This window comes from Cottoperca gobio, chromosome 3 (assembly GCF_900634415.1).
Source record: "Cottoperca gobio chromosome 3, fCotGob3.1, whole genome shotgun sequence".
Lineage (NCBI taxonomy): Eukaryota > Metazoa > Chordata > Actinopteri > Perciformes > Bovichtidae > Cottoperca > Cottoperca gobio.
The window spans coordinates 13,457,520-13,477,491 of record NC_041357.1 but is presented as its reverse complement, the minus strand read 5'-3'; the positions used below and the strand labels follow the sequence as shown (position 1 = coordinate 13,477,491).

The following is a 19,972-nucleotide window of genomic DNA, read 5'->3' as shown; positions in this document are numbered from 1 at the left end:
GGTTCCTGTGAGCATGTGGATGTCAGTTATTGGTGTGTGTGTGTGTGTGTCGTCTCCCCCTCCCCCCCTTCCGTGCTGCTTCATTGTCACATTTAAGTACACAGATAAAGAAAAGGCAATGTTTTAATTGCTTTTAAACTTTAGGAAAAAAATCACAAATATTTACATTTAAAAATACTTATCTTGAGTCTCTACCGAGATGGAAATGTGAACTCAGAGAGACATGCAGAGAGAATTGATGATAGAAACACGGCCCCCTAGTGGGCCCCAGAAGAATTACAGCAGAACATATCAGTATTACTGAGAGCACTGACATTATACACAACAAATATATTTTTGGTAAAAGAAAAGCAAAAATACATTAAGATCTTACATATACACTGGGAAAAGGAAATATAATCGGCTAAGACAGGTTACACAGAATGAGTACAATTTGATATATGTGCATTTTGTTGCAAACATTGTATTGGAAACGGTTGATGACAAAGCTACGTCATCATACTCTCCGAACATTCATTTCCTGCAGGAGGAGTCAGGTTGGAGTAAATGCTAGCTTTTAGTTGGACGTGTGAGTTGGTTACATAAAATATCGATTTCTCTCAATAATATTCTAGTGATTATTACTCTGCGATCTTGGCGTGCAAATATAACCAGTTAGGTAGCTGTAATGAATCATTTTGATGATAGCATTATTAAATCCCTTCTCTTGATACATTTTAGGAATGTCTGGGAGGGTAAAAAAAAGTCCCCTAAGCAGGTAGTTTTGAATACACAGTATATACTTTACCATGCCATGGGAAATAACTAAGTAGTCAGGGTTTTGTTGGAGATGTTAATGTCAGATTCAGTCCTGTGTTTTAGGCCAGAGGTTGGTTGGAGGATGGGATGTTGTTACAGGCTGCTGTAGATCCTCTTGATGGTGTCGCCTTCATCCTTGGCGATGATGCCCTTCTCAATGTAGGAGTCGACCTGCTGGTCCATGAAGTCCTTCAGTTTGGACAGGTCATAATCTGTAAACAGACAAACAAAGGAGGTGTTTATAATCTGAGATCCAATCAAAGAGGAAGATCATGAGGTTGTGGTGGTTGGTAGGATAGATCAGACATTTAACTTCTTAAGACAGCACACCCAAACAAGCCGTAATCTGGTAGTTTGGTATCAAGGAGGATTAAGGTCAGAGTTGGCATGTCTGTCTGGGGTTAAGAAGATACCACATACATAATAAGAAGACTGAAAGATCACAGAGTGAAACCTTATAGCCAAGTTATACTAAGAACACTAAAAGATTTGGTGGAATGTATTTTTGTTAATATGAAAATAAATTGCTAAAATAACAAAAAGTTTCATAATATAATACTGTTCTTGTTCTGAGCTGATCATAAAAAACAAAAAGCAAATCTTTGTATAATAATGAAAAATGAGCAGAAGTTTTACAGTGAATATATTTGGCAAATTCTTTCCAGAAATGTATAAGGACATCTCCAAAACAAGTGTAAAGTTCTTTAACTATCAATTCCACAGAAAGAGAAATTAATATCAACGTCCTTTCTTACTCTTAATAATGCTTTGCTGGATACCATCGATGGAGAAGTTTGAAACAAACATCTTATCTTAAAGACAAGGTCCAAACCTTTTTCCATTAAAGCACCATTTGTATTCACCTAACTCTAGACCAGTCATTTCATTTAACAAAGCACCATAAGGCCGCAGCAGGATGTGGCTATATTTAGAAATGAACACAAGCTAACTCTGTATTATCCATCATGGTAACAAATGAGTTTCAGAGAGCAGGCAGGCCAACAGCTGCTGCACCATTTCTCCCTGCTCTGATGGACTCTGGAACGAAGGGGAGCAGAAGGACAGAGGACAGCCACGAAGTCACACAACAACCTTTCTAATGACATTTCTAACAGCTGCAATTTATTGCAACAGCTCAACAATACAGTGTTGCTTTGCAGGTATGAACTGGATGTGATTAGAGACAGCTCCGCCTTGCTCAATGTTGGCTGCGAGGATCAAAAGGGCAAAGACCAGGATGTTGCTTCCACGTCCATCTGCTCCTCTGGCTAATCTGTGCAGTGTGTAGATGTACACTCACACACACTCACACATTTAAACGCACACAGAGAGCTCGCTGAGATTGTCCTAATGAGTGCCTGTGGTAGAGTAAACACAATAAATGGCCCGTCGCCCACTCTGTTACTATGACACTGCTTTTTGGTTGAAAAGGCTTTTGTTCTCCTCCAGCTGTACTTTCTCCGAAGAGAGAGAGAGAGAAAAAAGATGAGGTATAATGTGATGCAAAGTGTGTTAGAAAAGCAGTGTATCATTGTAGCGACTGAGAGTGCCACTACAGGAAGATCGGGTGATTTTTGGGGCGCATTTTCAGAGTGCGCTTGTCTGTTTTTGACACCATTATCTGCCTGTCTCCTCTGCCCAGATCACTAACGGGCAGGCGGGGAGGCCCCTGTTGTCCCAGACTACCGCTCCACGCACCAGAATGCTAATGAAGTGCCCTATATAGAGCCAGGATGGAGATGAGCACCAAAACAAAACTTCCCTGCTGCTTCGGCTCCGGACTTTGCAGCAGTTTAAACTCAGTCCCAGCCCTTTTTTTTAAATCTATTTTATTATCTATCTATATGCTTTAAGATACACACAAGAATCTAGGTCAAACTTTGTTTTTATGTCTCATTTCTCTGTCGTTTGATTGTTTATGTGACACACTAGTGGTTAAATCATTTATTGATTGTCTCAGATTAGATCAGGCCACTGAACTTTAGCAGGAAATATAAATCTCAGTGAGTTTTGAGTTTGAGTTTTGTTTTTGTCTAAAATGTCCTGATGATTCACAGTAGACGGATGGCCTGAATAGTGAGAACTCATTAGCATTTCATTCTCTGCTGCTTAATGCATCACTGGGCCATTGATTTTACTCTGTGGAGAGTCCAACAGCAGGCTTCTCCTGTCAAACGAGTGCACATAGTTTCCACAGCTCAGCGGACTGATGCAGTTTATGGGTTACATGCTGCTTTTTTATGAATGCAGTCAGTTACAGTGTGTATAAAGCAGTACATATAAATGCACCCTCACCAACACTATGAATCTAGATACATTTCATTCAAGCCTTTTCATTCTTTCATGCTTTTTTGTGTCGTTGAGATAGAAATTAAAATGATGAACCATTCAACCATGTCCTTTTCAAACCCTCTCACACATGCCCAGTTGCACACACTATAATGTTGAGGAACAGGTAGAAAAGGAACAAATGAATAGACCTTTGTCTCTGAACTAGGACTAGAATTAAGACAGACGCATCAAGAATTATCCATATTCATGAGGTCTGGAGTGAAGCATCTATCCTGATATCCCACACTCATTTTAATTGCAAATTTGGGGCTAACAAAAGAGGCTTCAAATTGTTCTGTTCTTCAGTGCGTCGCCTCGGACCTGTCTGTGACACACCACAGTTTAGTGAGGAGACAAGTGTTTGCAAATTGAGGATGTTTTTTTGGTCTGCCTCAAAACTTGGAACAGTGAGAGCAGTTCAGACTGACTGCTTGAAATAGAAATATTTTAGTAAGAAATTGTTTCTCACCATCTTTGCCTTCATCTTTGTTGTGTTTCTTCAACCACTCAATGTTCTTCCTGATGGCCTCCAGATAAGTCTCTGACTTGCCAGGCTGATCTGGAAAGAGAAGGAGAAAATAAAGAGGAGACATGAAAAACTTCCTCTTTAATGTATTCGAAAATATAAAATAAATGAATTTGCCATTACTACTTCTGTACTACATTCACTCAGAAGATCCTTGTTTCATTTTCTGGCACTCAATGTGGAAAAGAGGAAGCTACAGTAAGTATATGATATCTACAGTTTAAGATTGTCCCCAATCAAAATCAGACTATTAATTAACCACAGATTAAAGTTGGATTATAACACATGCCCCCATGTTCCATCAATATATATATATATATATATTTAAATTGACATTACTCGGAATTTATGTAATTTCCTGCTGAAACAAATGTCCTGGTGGTAATCCTTCTCTGTGTTTTGTCTTGGTTTTCATTTTTATGCGTGCCTTCGTGTATGTTTGTGGGGATTAGACTGATGAGCGGGTACAGTTCAGTTCACAGGCACAGAGAATAATGGCAGCTGGGAGAAGCTTTCCTGTGAGTGTTATTGGACTGGCCTAGTTCAGGGACAAGCAGGGACTTAACTATGATTGGCCAGACTACACAGTGTTGTTTACTTCCTGTCAGCCCTGCTGAGTGAAAACAACATGAAATGGTCTCGGCCATTTACATTAAAGCTCATTTTGAAGACCTTTCGCTGAGGTAGAGTTAAGATGATGTTTTGCTTCATTAAACTGATGTGGTAGGAATCTGCTATAATTGAGCAATCTGCATTTATTTGGAACATTTGACACAAAACAAAACAATAAAATCATAACTCAAAAAAACGAAATAAAACTCAATTTACGAGGCACATAGTTTATATTTTTAAGGGGCAAAATGGTATAATGGTATCAAATTATTTTAGCAAGTTATCATGTCGCTAAACAAAAAGCTATTGCTCTGGTCATCAGGATTGGATAGTGGACTGACTGGTCTCAGTTGATGGCTGCTCCTCCTTGGTTGAGTCTTTCAGGTTCTCATACTCCTTCTGCATCTTGGCGGCCTCAGCCTTGGTGTTGTCGTCCTCGTCCAAGTTCTTTCCTAAAGCAAAGAAACAGCACATAGAGCAAAAAGTTGCTTAGTTGGCAATAATTATTGCAGTAGCTCAACATTTTTGATCTGGCGGAGACGACTTAACATGTTGAATATTTATTAGTTTTATCTGTACAAAAACTGAAGTGTAGACTTTTCTGTACATTTAGGTTCTTATAAGGATTAAACAAACAAGATTAAATGAGTTTTGTGTGTTGGTAGACGGATTTTCTTATCTTCTGAGGCTAGCTATTTCCCCCTGTCGTTGTGCTATGCTAACTGGCTGTAGCGACAGATTTGAGAGTGGTATTAATGTTCTCATCTAACTCAAAAAGCAAATAAGTATATTTCACAAAATCTCAAACTGTTTCTATAAAGGTAAATGTAAGCCCCCAAAACCTACAACTACTTGGAACGGGGATGTCAAACATAAGGCCCGAGGGAAAGAACCGCCCCGCCAAAGGATCCAATAAAAGTGGGCTGCATCTGGCCCATGAACTAAAATGAGTTTGACACCCCTGACTTAGAAGTTTTGTCCCACATCTTTCTACGTTGGTTTGTATAACTTAAAACATTTAAAAACTCTTGCGGGTATGCTGTTGATCATTGAATGTTTGGTAGATAGAAACATGATCAAATTATATTTTAAACCATATATAAGAAAAAACAATTAGCCTCTACTTACGCGCCTAATATACTAATTACATCTGATTATGTTGAATAAAATGTTAAGATTCGACCGATGATTGACATGCTTGGAGAATAACTTGTAATGTTACCGTTGGGTCCAGTGAAGTCAGGAGGTCCGAGAGCCTTGCCCAGCTTGTTCTTGGTCTGCATGGCGATCATAGCATCCAGGTTCTCTGCATGTGGGTGAAACAGGCCAAACATTTACTCTTAGATTTGATCAGCATTGTGACGTCAGTTCACTCTACAGACACTCCCACGCTGTTCCTGTGTGACTCAGAGGGCGATTATCATTAGAAAAGGGTTTCATCTAATTAATGAAACGGAGGTTCAAGAGTATGACGATGACAATGACGAAAACCTTGATATTTTCTCCTATAATGTTCATTAATTTAGTTATGCATTGTGGACTGAAAGTTGGATTAGAAAGTACAGTAAGAACAGCCTTTAGGGATAATTGATCCAAACAACCACATTTATTAGTTATTTAATTTGTCATGTGTGGGTGTGTTACTCACAGTGGTTTACACTTTCACATCAAGATCAGAGAATGTAAAAGACAAACAGGATTCGGTTCAAAGAGACTGAAATTAAATGTAAACTAATCCTCTGTGGATTAACAAATGGCTAAACATTATGTTCAAAGATAGAAGAAGCAGATGTTGTGAAGATACACACATCCCAGAGATCAGCTGTCATCCTCTATATCATGTAGCACTTTACTATAGGTCCCTCTATTTAACATTTATAAAGCACTATTTAAACATTTAATACATAGTGTATTACACACTATAATGCAGTTGCAGGCAGATATAAGGATGCATGTTCATTAATGTACAGTATTTTCAGCACTTCATCTTATGAAGACATGTGTTTTACCATAACATCATTCATGATCTCCACTTATGGGTGCCTCACAGGACATTTATATCTGTTTACAACAACATTATTGTGTGTTACAAAACATTTATTAAATGTTTGTATTGGCTATTGCTTATAAATGTTAAATAGGGGGACTTGAAGTAAAATGTGACCCAAGTTCCTAAGAAGCACCTCTCCACCTGGGTGAATTACAATTCTGTTAAAGTTAAACATTTGACATTTTGGTGATTTATTGTAAGTAATTTATTTTAAGTAAAACAAATGGCAGTTCTAAACGTACTTTTTATTTAACATTGTCGGTGATAAATAAAAAGTAAGGCGTCACTGAATGAGTGTTCTTGTGTTTATTCTTATATGTTCATCGATAGTCTTTTGGAGAACCACACCTATGGTGGTGGTGATGGAAATAGCATGTGGCCTCAGCACGGCGCCCACATTTGAAAAGGTCTAGCAGAGGGTTATTTCTTTCTAACGTGGGTCCAGATCTTACGGGAGTTTGTCATTGTGACAGGATATTATATATCTAGATATTAGGAAAATAAAGATATAGCAGAAACATGGCTTCATTTCAGCACAGTAACTGAGCATCAAGGAGCCTACAATTTCTCGTCTCAACTGCGTTCACTCCAGTCTCCTTTCATTTCTTATTATCTCCAAGCATCTCACTTGCACTTTCAGTATATTTAATCTGCCTCCTCCCACCTGTAGCACAGTGGAAGACCATTATTATTTCATCCTCCCCCTCTGCGCACACACACACACACACACACACACACACACACACACACACACACACACACACACACACACACACACACACACACATCTTTCTTCCTCCCCCACTGTCCCCCTCTACATCTCTCTCTATCTAGGGGCCTGTATTACCCGATTAGCGTTGATTGACAGCCCTGTGTGTAGCGTTCTGTACCTGGTGACTCACTGGACTGGGGGGGCATTAACTCGTTGCTAGGCAATGGAGGAATCCCGTCCTCACAATCTGAACTACATAAAGCCAAAGGGGTTGCCTAGGAAACCCACAACCCACATCTTGTGTAACGGTAAATGATTGGTTTTGTTCTGGTGTGTAACATCCGCCGTGGTCATTTGCTCCGCTGTAAGAGACAGGACCCGCTGCTAGGGGTCATCTGAAAGACTAATGAATAGTCATTTTACAGCCGGTCAGCCTTCGTTATTATATTTGAATGTGGCTCTTTATCGTTGCATATGCACATTGTAAACATATTTTAATTAGCTAGAAATGATATTTCTCACCTGTGTTAAGACTAGTAGTGAAAAAATTATTCATTCAAATTCATTGGTCGACAGCTTTTGATTTATATAACAACAAAGCCAAACATTCTCTGTGAGGATTGGCTGCTTATCTATGTGCTGTACCGTTGGTACTATGTTACCGCCAGTTGGATTGAAGTCATTTGAAGGCATCACATTGGGCTCGTGAAAATTTTGGGCATTTTTTACAATTTCAACATTAATTGATTGGAAAACATTTGTAAAAATAATTGACACATTAACGATTATAACAATAATGTAGCTGGCCTAGAAAAGACCACGTCTGCCAAGTTGAATTTAAAGCACAACTAAACCCCCTCCCGTGTAAGAAACATCACATCATTTTAGTTTTTCTGACTGGGACTGAGTTATTCGAGCAGAGAGAGAGATGCTTTGTGTTTCCTGAGGCTCACACAGAGAGATGACAGCTGTCCCTTACAGGTGGCTGACCTTTCCACTGGCTATTGATGTGATGGTCAGCCATAAACACCAGCCTGGTTATATAGGGCGCCCCTGACACTAATCTGTCTGTGCAGGCTTCACACTCCACTGCACCGGTTGATAGGGAACATTAGCTCGGCTGAACACACATTAAACACATACATAACACACAGAGACAGAGAAATGCACTAGCTCGGCTAATGCAATGGACGGATCGAAACTTTCATCCACATGTAGGCCGCACATACAGAGCTGCTCAACAGGGTTGGAATCAATTTTACATTAATATTAATGTATGTATTAATATATAATGTGATACAGCAAATGTATGCAAAATCTCACAAAATAAGATTCTTCAAAGCAAGCAACTGTCTTCTACTGTAATGTGTCACATCAGCAAAACTCTTCGCAAGTGCAAAACAAAAACCTCCTTTTTAGTTATTTAGAGTAATTACTTTTCTGACATTATTTTGTACAACAATAACATAATAGGATCATATAATCATGATTCCAGAGAGTGGATATAGAATAATTGGATTAAAGTTTATCTTAAATCGAGGTCTACAATGCTTTATGGGACTTATCTGGACATTTCAACCACAACGTAAAAGCTAATAAATTAAGCTTTAGTGAGGATTATTTTGTCAAACTACTATCTCCAAGGTCAAGGAGGCACTCTCACACTAAAGATATACTTCATCATCAAATTATCGCCCTGCCCTACAGATACATATTAATATTTACTGTAAATGATGTGAATGTGGCGCTGGTTTTATGATTCCCCACCTCACGTTGTGACACTAAATGTAGCAGACTAACAGATAAACTGTGTTGGTTTTGTGTTATGTCTTACCCAGATAGGACACTCCCTCCTCCGGCGTGATGGTACCGTACTTCACCATCATCTTCACAAAGTCGATCAGCGTCTTCATGATGGTAATCAATGTCTCTCTCTCCTGCGCGTCTTGATCTGCAACAGCACACCAGAGAACACATCTATCACGAATCACAATCAGAAGTTATTTATTGGGTTTATTGGCTTACGTTACAGTTTCTCTCCTTCTAGAAATAGAAATATATATAAACATGGAGAAATTATAAATAAGAATATAAAACTATGTGCATTATACTACAATATATACAAACATGGTTAATAATAATAATGCTACAGAATGGAGTCTATGGTTAATGTTCTGCTAATGGTAATTGGTCACCATGGTGTTAATGTTACCACATGGTGTTTGACTGTGGGGGTCAGGACCATGGGATTATAAATAATTTGTTATGTGTGTGCGTTTCATCTGCACTTCCGAGGAAGATGTGTCGTGGAAACAAAGGCAAGCTTTGACTCATCCTGGAGAACAATATCTCCATGACAACAACGGCTCTCCAGTCCCGGTCTTGTGATGAAGAATGTCTAACTTTGGATGAAGGATGCTGTGAAGCAATGACTTGTGTGCCTCTGAGATACAACTGTCACAGCGAGCCCGGCCTGTGTTTGTGTTTTCACCTGAGTCGAGGCTCCGGAGCAGACGGTAGAAGTTGGGGAAGTACTGCAGGTCCTGGAGCCCGTCTTCAGGGCTCACCTCGTTGCCCTCCCCAGTATCTTTGACCCAGGTTTTGGCTTCCTTATTGCCCCCTTCTTCTTCTTCTTCTTCTTCTTCTGCATCCCTGTCCACCTCGTCCTCAACCTCATCCTCATTTTCTTCTTCGCCCTCCTCGTCTTCATTGTAGCGCTGCTTGGGTGGCTCCAACGTGTCCTGGAAATGTTTTAGTTGTTGTTATTGTTGTCACCCTTATTGCTATCATTATCATAACTATAGATTCTTTACAGGTTTTCTTTTTTTTTACCTTGATTGCGTCTGAGCCCTGGCCGTCCTGCTCTCCCTTTATTTCTTGGTCGTTGCTCTCAACGTCCTCAATCTCGTTGTTCTTGGCGTTTCTGGTGATGAGGTCCTGGAGAGCCTCGGCCACCTGGTACTCCAGAGTGTCTGCCTGACTGTCTGTGATCTACAGAGGAAGAAAGAGACAGAGACAGACTGAGAACTTGTGTGTTATAACAAATGTCCTGCAAGATAAAAACAGAACATGTCCTGTCTATAAACCTCTATGGATCACATATTGATTACTGCCACTGAGAGAACCATCGCAGGAAACAATTTGGACACCTCCTAACTACTTATTGAGTGTCAAAAAGAAATACAGCCGGAATCATGGAACGAAGCACAATTTCACACATCTCTCCCCCTCCCGGTGAGGAAAGAGGGAGTGCAGCGCAGAGACAGAGAGAGTTCCTGTTGAGTAAATGTCATGCTACACGCTGTGTCAAATCGAACGGCATACAAGCTCACACTACCTACCAGCCCCAGTTTAAGCAATTTTAAGACGATCCTGTCGAACACTCCTCTGTCGTCCTCCTCGTAGATCTTGTTTGCGATCTTCTGGACAATGTCTTCTGCTGTCAGCGGAGTGCCGTCAACCTGACGGAAGCTTTCTGGGTCATCTGAGAGGAAACGACACATATGTTATCATTTACACACATCAGCTGTGTGCAGGTCTAAAGCAGGTGTTTCTGCTTTAACTCTTAATCTGACTTCTTTTTCTCCATTTTCTTCCCATAGGAGATTTCATGAAGCTTGTTTCTCCTCTATCTACTTTACTCCATCCGTCTCTTCAATGGCTCTCTATTGTTCCATAACATGTTAAACCTGAACCTAGAAACTAATTCTCTCTCTCTCTCATTAGGTGGAACAACATGAGTTTGTAATTAATGATTTTCCCCCTCCTCTCTTCATATTCAGCATATCTATATCTGCATTACTGAGTAAATCATGTGCAATTGTTACAGCTTAACTGTTACATAACAGCTCCTGCTGCTTCCCAATGTCCACGCCGATAAAAATAATCAGTGCCAGAATACTTTTGCCCGTACTGGTGGGTTGAATCATCTGTGATTTTACCTTCAAACACATTTCTGTGTCACTCCTGGAAATAACAAATGAAATCCAGACTGCGCTTGCTAAATATAGATGTAGAGTAACCTGACGAGCTGGTTGTCATTGCCGGGCCAACCACATGAATCAATGAAGTGTAGCACTCAGCGCTTTGCGTCTGAGTCATCTCACCTCGGTGTCTCTGCTTTATGCTGATTATTGTCCTGAGATATCAAATTACATGCGCATACACAGAAATGTGTGCTGATTTGATAACATCTATTGAGACTCACTATCTATGTAGATATCAGCTATTTATTGTTTTTTTGAGTGACCTTACAAATAGGCCTATGAATTCCAAAATGAATGGTCGGCATCTCGGAGAAAGATCCAAGCCACGTATTGAATCCTGTGTAGAGAAGAAGCTGGTATAGTAGCCCAGCACAAGCTTTCACTACTGCTGAGGGAGAGGATAATCTTTCTCTCTCGCAAGCACGTGTTCTGTCTTTGACTCTTTCTATCTGTCTCTGCTTATCCCCATCACACACCCACGTGTTTTCTCTGCCTTCTCTTTCTTAAAATGTCTGCCTGGTGGCCTGCCAGTGACAGAGAGAAGTATGTGGCATGAGGCCTGCCCTTGGCCATGGTGGAAAAGGTCAGAGAACCCACTGCACCTTTACAAACCATGCCAGGAGGAGGTGCATGGTGACAGGTGTGCGTACCCTGGTACTTGCCGTAGTCCATACCGTTCTTGGTGGAGTCGTAGTCCTCAGCCAGACGTCGGCTCTTGGTGGAGTCTGATTCATCTGGAGCGTACTGAGCCTTCTTCAGTGGCACCTCAGTGGCCTCCTTTGATTTCTGGCCATCAGCCAGTGACTTCAGCACGGTGAAGTCATCAAGGTCCTGCTCTGACTCTGCGTCCTTGGAGGCAGAGGGACGCTTGCTCTCTGAAAGGGAGCAGAGAGGAAATGATTCAACAGGAGAAACACAAGTGGTGGAGATGAGCTCGTCTCATATTAATGTGGTTCTATTAGTTGTTGTTTTTCTGTAGAGATGAAGCATGTTTTACTGGAAGTGATGCAACATGACCCAGCAGGCGGAAATAAAGTCATTAATTGATTGGCAGTAAGGTTTCCTCTTACCAGCAGACTGTACTGCAGCCTTTACACTGTCCGCCTCAGCAATCTGGAGAAATGACAAACATTAAACAAACAGGATATAAACTGTGATTAATAATACACAAGTGACAAATAAGCCTATTTGGATGAGATTTAATTTAATTAGCTATGAGACATGGAGAAAGAGGGCTTACCTGCTCTTGTAGTGGTCTTTCCTCTGTTAACTGTCTATTGTACACAGTTTTGTCTGCAACATAACACAATCATGTAATTACTAAACTGGTGGGCCAAATCAGACATTATTATAAATAAACAGACTCAGATTTTTTTGTAGGTTACAAAAGTAATTGGCACATAGATAAATGTACCTTTTAACAAATATAAAATTACGTACTACTACTACTAGTAGTGCTACTTCTATTAAAAGTGACACATATCTTTTTATAATTTTAATACATTTGTATCTTTCAGATTTATATGATCGTTTCTGCTCCCACATGCACTGCAGAGGCAGAGCTTAATCGGATTATCAAACAAAAGATTAAACTGCGGCGAAAATAGACCACAAGCGGCCATAATAACACGAGACCAGGCGTCGTTAAAAAACTCTGCCAGTCACTGCTGGGCTGGAGCTCAACTTTAAAGGCACTGCATTTTTATCACGTTTTTTTAGTCAACAGGTTTACGAAAAAACAATCGAGCTCCTGATGTACAAACCCTAAAGCAGAACAGAAATAGTTAATTAAAATAAAATCTAATAATATCCCTTTAAATGTCTATAAGTGTAGCATACTGTACAAAGTGTGCAACGTGTAACGGTCAACTGTAGTTTCTCTCCAGATATTTAAACAAATCTTTTTAAGGATAAGATTATCAGTCATGAGTTTAACCTTGTAGTATTTTCTAAGGTATTTCAGGCACCATGTGTGCTGATAAATCGAGAGTGTTATGACCTTATACTTTGTGGCGATTTTTGGAAATTCCTGACTCCCTTCAGTAACAATTTTCAATAACATTTATACAGTTTTAAACACATTATGATTATGATTATTAACACAATACATTTCTAGCTCACGGTTGGGATCGATGGCTAACTCACCATCCGTTGAGGCTGTAGGTGTGGGGAAGGCAGATATCTGGCTCACTACATTCATGGCTAGAAGCTGGAAAAGGACGAAAAGGCCGAGGTATTTTGACGCCATTCTGAAGTGTCCAGGAGGAAGAAAAATCCTGGCTGTGTTGCTGTCTGTGGTTCCCTCCTCCACAAGTAAAGTGCTGAATGTGTGGACAGCTCCGCTCCGACCGGCTGCTGGTGCTGAAACTGCCACGGAGGCTGCGCCTTGGAGTACCCGCTCTGTCAGACGTACCGGGCGGGGAGGGGCTGGTCAAATCTCCGCTGTGTACCGGAGCTGTTGACGAGCGGCGGTGCTGAAACCAGGTCACCTCTCTATAATTATAACCAGATAAGTAGGGAGGTTCTTCAAACCCCGTGTGAGCTTTAGAATCACCTGCCAAGACAGTAGAGGCCACTACAAGACCTGCCCCCTCTGTCTTTACAGAGGAGGAGGAGGAGGAGGAGGGGGAGGAGGAGAGGGAGGAGGAAGAGGAGGTGAACACTGCAAAAAGTGCCCATTTTACTCAAAACATTTCAGCTGGTGGAGTCCTTAAATATAAGTGTCCCATTGTTGATCAGGGGCAACAATATAAGAATGCAATAAGATGATTGAACATATTATTGCTTTATTTTTTAATTTATTTTTACATAAGTAGACATGTCTCGATACTAACGGGGAGAACATTTTCAACCATCATTCAAAATCACTTTTTGCAGAAACATCCTAAGAAACAAGTGAGACTGCACTGGAAGTAAGCAATGTTTGTATTACAGTAAATTATTTGCCTAATCGTTAACCCATAACATTACTAAGTGTGCAGGAGAGAACTAAATGCTGAGTGGAGTATTTTTCGCAGCGTTAGAGCAGAAAATCCGCCCATGTCGTGCGTCACACACAACCTGCGTCATGATTGTATTTCTTCCACTGCCCAGTCAACAGCAACCGATATTAAAACGGCAAACAATTAAACACACGAACAACGGGGATGATATATTAGGTCACTTTTGCTTGCATACGATCAGGGTGTTGCTAATTAGATCCATGCTCACGTCTCGTATGGATGATTCAGGTGTTATCAGGTTCAGTTTCCAGTGTGCCGAAGTGATGCTCCCAAACAAAGTGGTTTCATTTCACATGGAAAGTTCTTCTCATCCTAACTGAATATATTGCACTTATTATAACAGGAATATAAATGTCTTCAAATTGGGGTAAAACATGTCATAAATGAGGTGAAATCAGAAGTCATTATGAAAAGCAAGTCCTCGGTAGCATCAGGGCATATGACGTAGATGACATGGCCTGTCACTGTTAATCCTCTGGTTTATGAAAGCCTCATGTCTGAGATTAAAATGCATCTGATCAGATGGAATGTAACTAAAAACATTTCAGAGGCAAATATTTCCCTTTTTACACCACTACATTTATTCGACACTTATGGCTACTTATGGTTACTTTCTACATAAGAAACTCAGGTTATGTTTATATGATATGATGCAGTACTATACTACTAATATACCCAGTAATATCTAAAGTGGGCCTTAAATTGAACAACTACAACATTACAATGCTCCTACTTGCATTTATGAGTGATAGAACCAGATTATAATACTATATAATAACATAACTTTGAAAGGAGCCATTCTACATGAGTACTTTTACTTTTGATGCTTAAAGTACATTTATTTAAGTAACATTTCAGGAGTTTTACGTGTAAAGGATAATCTTTAGATTTTTACTACTAAAATTCAAGATCTGAGTACTTCCACTGAGTGAGTGAATGTCGTTGATAAAATGTTGTTTACCGTCAGTTGTTCTTTTCCCCACACAGTATGTAGGAGAGAAGGTTTCACACTGTTATGATTTAGTATCATTGTTGGCTGGTCTGTATGCCTTTAGTGTGTGTGTGTGTGTGTGTGTGTGTGTGTGTGTGTGTGTGTGTGTGTGTGTGTGTGTGTGTGTGTGTGTGTGTGTGTGTGTGTGTGTGTGTGTGTGTCACAGTTACACTTTCTTTTAGGTGCATTCAACAGAATTTCACAGAAGACGTATTTTATATAAGAAAAGTACAAGTGTTACTAGCAACTTTACAGATGGTTCCATTCCATTCATGCAGCATGCACAATGCTAGGACCTGAAATCGTATTATTTACACCTGTGCTTTTCCTACCATGAAAAAGGTCTATAAATACAGTATAAAAGGCCACCAAAACCCACGCAGGAGTTTTCAATAACTCTCGCTGATTCGACCTCCTCTCAGCTTGAAGCTGTGCAACAAAACTAACAGAGCAGTGAGGAAAAAGTCGATTAAGCTCAGTTTGTACACAATCCTGAGAAGAATCAAGCAGCCCAAGTGAAAACACTTGTGTGGGCAGCTCCACCTGACACAGGACTTTATTTTCAGTATCATTCTCATGCACACACACCTCCTGCTTTCCTACATAGCATAGTTAAGTGTTGATGCCTCTTATGCTTTTAATAGAATCAACTCAGAAGGGGTAGTTGTGATGGGTGTGTAATGTAACTGTTTAAAGGAAGGTTTCAGTGATTGAAGTATAGAAAATATATTACACAATGTATACAACATGTATCAAGCAGGGAGCACTATATACACTTCAGGTTTATTAGCATGATGAGCAGTATGTATAAGGAGTAGACACAATAACTCAGCATTCAGTCTAATACAACAACACCATGTGTTCCCTAAAAGGTTGTCATAAAGATAATGCAACATGTTTTGCTCGGTGTCAGGATGTATGTGTTCACCGAGCCATTTGTTTTACGTGAGTTGAGAAAATGTTCATTCCCTTAATGATAGAATGAAGAAAACATTAAGACTGTATCATAATCATCATTATCTTTAAATATTTTTGCCTACTCAGTGCAGATGCTTTAAGATCGTAAAATTAATTCTGCCTTATTACTTTGCCCTGTGCAGTGCAGTATGGGATGCTTGCCACCTCCTGTGGGATGACTTTACTTCCTGTCCTCTGCCTGCCTCAGCACTAAAGAACAGGACAACTGCCAAGAGAAATGTCTAGGAGATACTCAGGCCAGTAGGAAAAACACATCTCCATGTAATCATCCAAAAGCGGTGAAAATCAGAACAACGGATCATCTTAGTTTCATCAGCTTGATTTATTTGTCTACCATCATATCTGATCTGTTCTGTGTCAGTCTTGCTCAGTTTGTCACCAAGTGCACAATGCATGACGCTACTGACATCTTGTGCGTATTGGCTGTAATTACACTCTTTCGTCATTTGATTTGTCCAGAAGCACCTTGACAAAATGTCAACATGTAAACAAAAAGAAACCCCAAAACCAAACACTCTTTATCTGCCAGCTTCCTCCCTGAGAGAGGACATTCACAAGGACTTCCTGACCTCTTGTAAAACACTAAAAGACGCCATCTCTTGTAATCTACTGATTTGGCTCTAATTGTACATTTCGCTAATTCCCATCCCCTGTAAACGCTGCACTAGTTCACTCTTTATTTGTATAAACTCTAAGATAGCCTCTGCTCATATTTTCTCACAGATGGTTCATTTAATCAGTCTTTCTAAAAAAGTTTAAACATAAGACAGACCTTCTCTGTTCAAAATTCAAGATGAATGAAGGTTTACTGCTGCCCTCGTCCAGCTTTATTACATTTCGACCCACTCATCATAAATAAAACAATCAACACTACTTGGTTCATGTTGTCATTAACATTCAACAACAACAACCTGATCTTAGCCACAGAAGCAGTGGCAAAGCCTCATTGGACATGAATTACTATTACTATAATTATTATATCAAATAATTAAAGAGTTTTTCAAATCATCTGTTTTGTTCTTCAAAAGTTTTTTGGTCTTAGTCACGTTTAGTTTAACTCTCTGTGTTTAAGTGAGATTGTTTCACATTATAGTTTTGTGCTCATTATTTCAATTCTTACTTGATTATATTCTATTCTAACTATTGCTTTCTGTGAATATTTTTAGGCACAAACCTAATTTTCATTAACACAATTATATCTGTATATGCTAAAGAAGATTATTCCTAGACCTATACCGTGGTCTATATAGTGAATATACTGCCATCCTGTGTTCACTAAATATACCACAGTTTGGGCTGAAATGAGACTTTGGTTACACACAGGCCTACATATCATCAGGGATGGAAAGAGTACTAGATACTTTACTCAATTGTACTTAACAAAAGTGTAACAAAGGTCAGTTAAAGAGTAAACTGTGTTACATTTTTCAAAGAAAAAAAACCGAGGGGTTGAAGAAAATGTTTGATGAAGATATATGATTCTACTGTTGAATTAAAGAACATCTTCAGGATACAAAATCATTTTTATTAAATGTCAACGTACACAGTAGTGGAGCAACACAAACTAACATGACCACCTATGTCCAAAGCAACAATAAATATACTTGTAGACTTCAGCCCGATCCGACGCTGACACAAGTGACATCACTCGAGGCAATTTATCAGATCCTTAAAAGGCTTTATGCACTTTTTTAAATATTTTTATATATGCAGTCATATTCCACAAACAGACTGTGGTGTGTAAAATCTGTGGAGTTTACCTCTGAGGATTTTCAGCATAAACATTTGTTAACATTTCTGGAGGGTTGATGATGGAAGTTTCTCAACGTTTGCGCCATGACGTGCAAGTGTAGTTGGTTGACATTGGGGGGAGAAAACACACAAATACATGAGAATCCTTGTCACTGGCTGTGGGTGTGCAATGAGTGTGTGTTGGGTGGTGCACCGTTGACCCCTGTATTTATTTGTCTTTTTCTGTTATTTGTAAATGCCCTTTGACTCTTTTGGGAAGGTCTAAACAGTAAACATGCTGTCTCCAGAGAACAAGGCAGATATGGAAGGAAATGAATTCGCCCTTTATATCAGACCCAAACTGTTTGTATGACTTCAAAGGCTGCAGCGGTGACTTTGTAGAGCAGGGAAGCTTTTGATATGTCATATATTTACAGTCTTTTTCAAACACTATGCAGAGGATACTTTATTTGTTCAGTGTTTTCCAAGAAATCCTGTGGTTACTTGGGACAAACAACCCTTTGTGTGGAAACGATTAATCTGAAAATAATTCTGTGGTCATCGTGTCTGTGTAAATACGTCCCATTTGAAGAGTGTTCTTTGTTCCATTCGAACAGCAGTGTTGACAGAGAAAAGCACCCAGCTGTAACACACTAAATACTTTTGATACATTTTATATGATATTATTTCTAATTAGTTCCACTGGTTTATGAGAGCATCGCCCTCAGTGAAACTTATTTGTAGATGAAATGCCACTGAACATCAGTCACACTGCCAACTCCTGTTTTGTTATAACAATATGTTATTTTTATTAGTTTACTATTTGCATCACCTTCAGGCAGGTTACAGCCTTTGTTGCTTCTCAAAAGGTCACACGTCCTAATGTAGGGATTAAACATGTGACCTGCCAGCGGTGTTATCAGCAGTTGGGCCTCTCGTACAACAGCTGACAGATGATGCTGCTGATTTCTTCCTAGACCTCTGATCCTTTGGCTGGCAGCTTTGGGAGTTCATCCAGCCACAGGCTGTTCCACTGAAAAGGTCCATAAATGTTTTGTTTTGTTTGTGTGGTCCTGCATTTCTGAGAACCAGTGTGAGTTTATAACACCTTATCATAGGAACATCTTTTATCTGTTTTAGTTTTAAACTCCACTGATTTAACTCATACTGGGTAATTTTACTGGGTACTACGATTTGTATTAGTCTCCCAACTTTAGTGCAACACTAATGTGGTGGTTTAAGGTTAAAATGAGGTCAAGGGTGTGATGAAATTAGGGTTAAAGGAAAGATCGTGTTTTGCAGAGAAGAAGATTGATACTTCTCTCTGAACCTACTGTATTTAATGATCGAAACTAGTCTCTGACCAAAACTACATATGTGATTGATTACTACTACTTAATTCACTTGTTTGTGTCAATGTGAATGAGCTGTTCCAAACCACATTGTTTAGTTTCCCTGCAGGCTTTTGGAGGTTAAATAACAAAAAAGATCAGTTTCTAAAATCTCAGTCAAATCCAGGAAAACATCAAAAGATGTGTGTGTGTGTGTGTGTGTGTGTGTGTGTGTGTGTGTGTGTGTGTGTGTGTGTGTGTGTGTGTGTCATCTTCTATTCTACATTATGAATTACGTGTTTCACACAAATGCCACTTTTCTCTTAATGTCCAATACCATTTAAATTTAAATTTACTACGACTACATGGTTCACTTGATACGTGTTTCTGCCTGTCAGCGTGTGAGAGCAAATAGAGGCTCAATGGGTGGGTGGTCTTTCTATTTTGGGTTTCTACAAGGAGACAGAGATAACATAATTCAGCTGGAGTCACACCAAGCCACCAGTAATATGTTTTCCTGGACTGGAGAGCAGAGCACACCAGAGGGCATCTAAAAAAACAGAAATGACAAATCACTGTTTTTCCTGCTCACTTCAGAATGAGTGTTGGCAAATTTATGCTTGGCGTGCATGTGGGCCAAATGGACGGGAAAGTGGTAGCTTAATGCACCATTTGTGGCTTATTTTCAAGATCCGATCCACCGATGCATTTTCTGTCATGGTGGCTGTTTCCCCTTGAAAAATAGGCGGTAAAATCTTTAGTAATTTTTGTTTTAGTGAATTTGAGACATTAATCTGAAAGCAACTTTAGCATTATTTTCCTTTACATGTCTCAGAAATTAGTCTCATAAGAGAAAATTATTATTATGACTGGAACAAACCCATCTTACCTAAAACATTTCTGTAGTTCACATGGAGGTTGTTG

General features: G+C 39.6%; 1 protein-coding gene across 3 annotated transcripts; it reads right to left on the bottom strand.

Moving 5' to 3' along the window:
• Positions 1–109: 109 nt before the first annotated feature.
• On the bottom strand, positions 110–13,594 carry scg3 (secretogranin III). Of its 3 annotated transcripts, none has more exons than XM_029428602.1 (12): positions 13,161–13,594; positions 12,256–12,308; positions 12,086–12,128; positions 11,666–11,890; positions 10,371–10,513; positions 9,862–10,020; positions 9,521–9,770; positions 8,864–8,980; positions 5,490–5,573; positions 4,609–4,719; positions 3,599–3,688; positions 110–1,010 (listed from the first exon to the last, which is right to left on the bottom strand). In XM_029428602.1, exons 1-12 carry the CDS (start codon positions 13,261–13,263, stop codon positions 892–894), a joined length of 1,497 nt encoding a protein of 498 aa, XP_029284462.1. In that variant the 5' UTR covers positions 13,264–13,594; the 3' UTR covers positions 110–891. The 3 variants fall into 3 exon arrangements, with proteins under 3 accessions (XP_029284462.1, XP_029284463.1, XP_029284464.1); XM_029428603.1 differs by having other exon boundaries at positions 11,678–11,890; XM_029428604.1 differs by having other exon boundaries at positions 11,690–11,890; positions 13,161–13,593.
• Positions 13,595–19,972: the final 6,378 nt, after the last annotated feature.

Excerpts from the sequence above, each read along its gene's own strand:
- scg3 (XM_029428602.1), bottom strand. The coding sequence starts at position 13,263 with ATGGCGTCAAAATACCTCGGCCTTTTCGTCCTTTTCCAGCTTCTAGCC. Across the intron at positions 10,514-11,665 it reads GGACTACGGCAAGTACCAGG|ATGACCCAGAAAGCTTCCGT; the intron begins GTACGCACACCT and ends GTTTCCTCTCAG. Across the intron at positions 4,720-5,489 it reads TGACTTCACTGGACCCAACG|GAAAGAACTTGGACGAGGAC; the intron begins GTAACATTACAA and ends TCTTTGCTTTAG.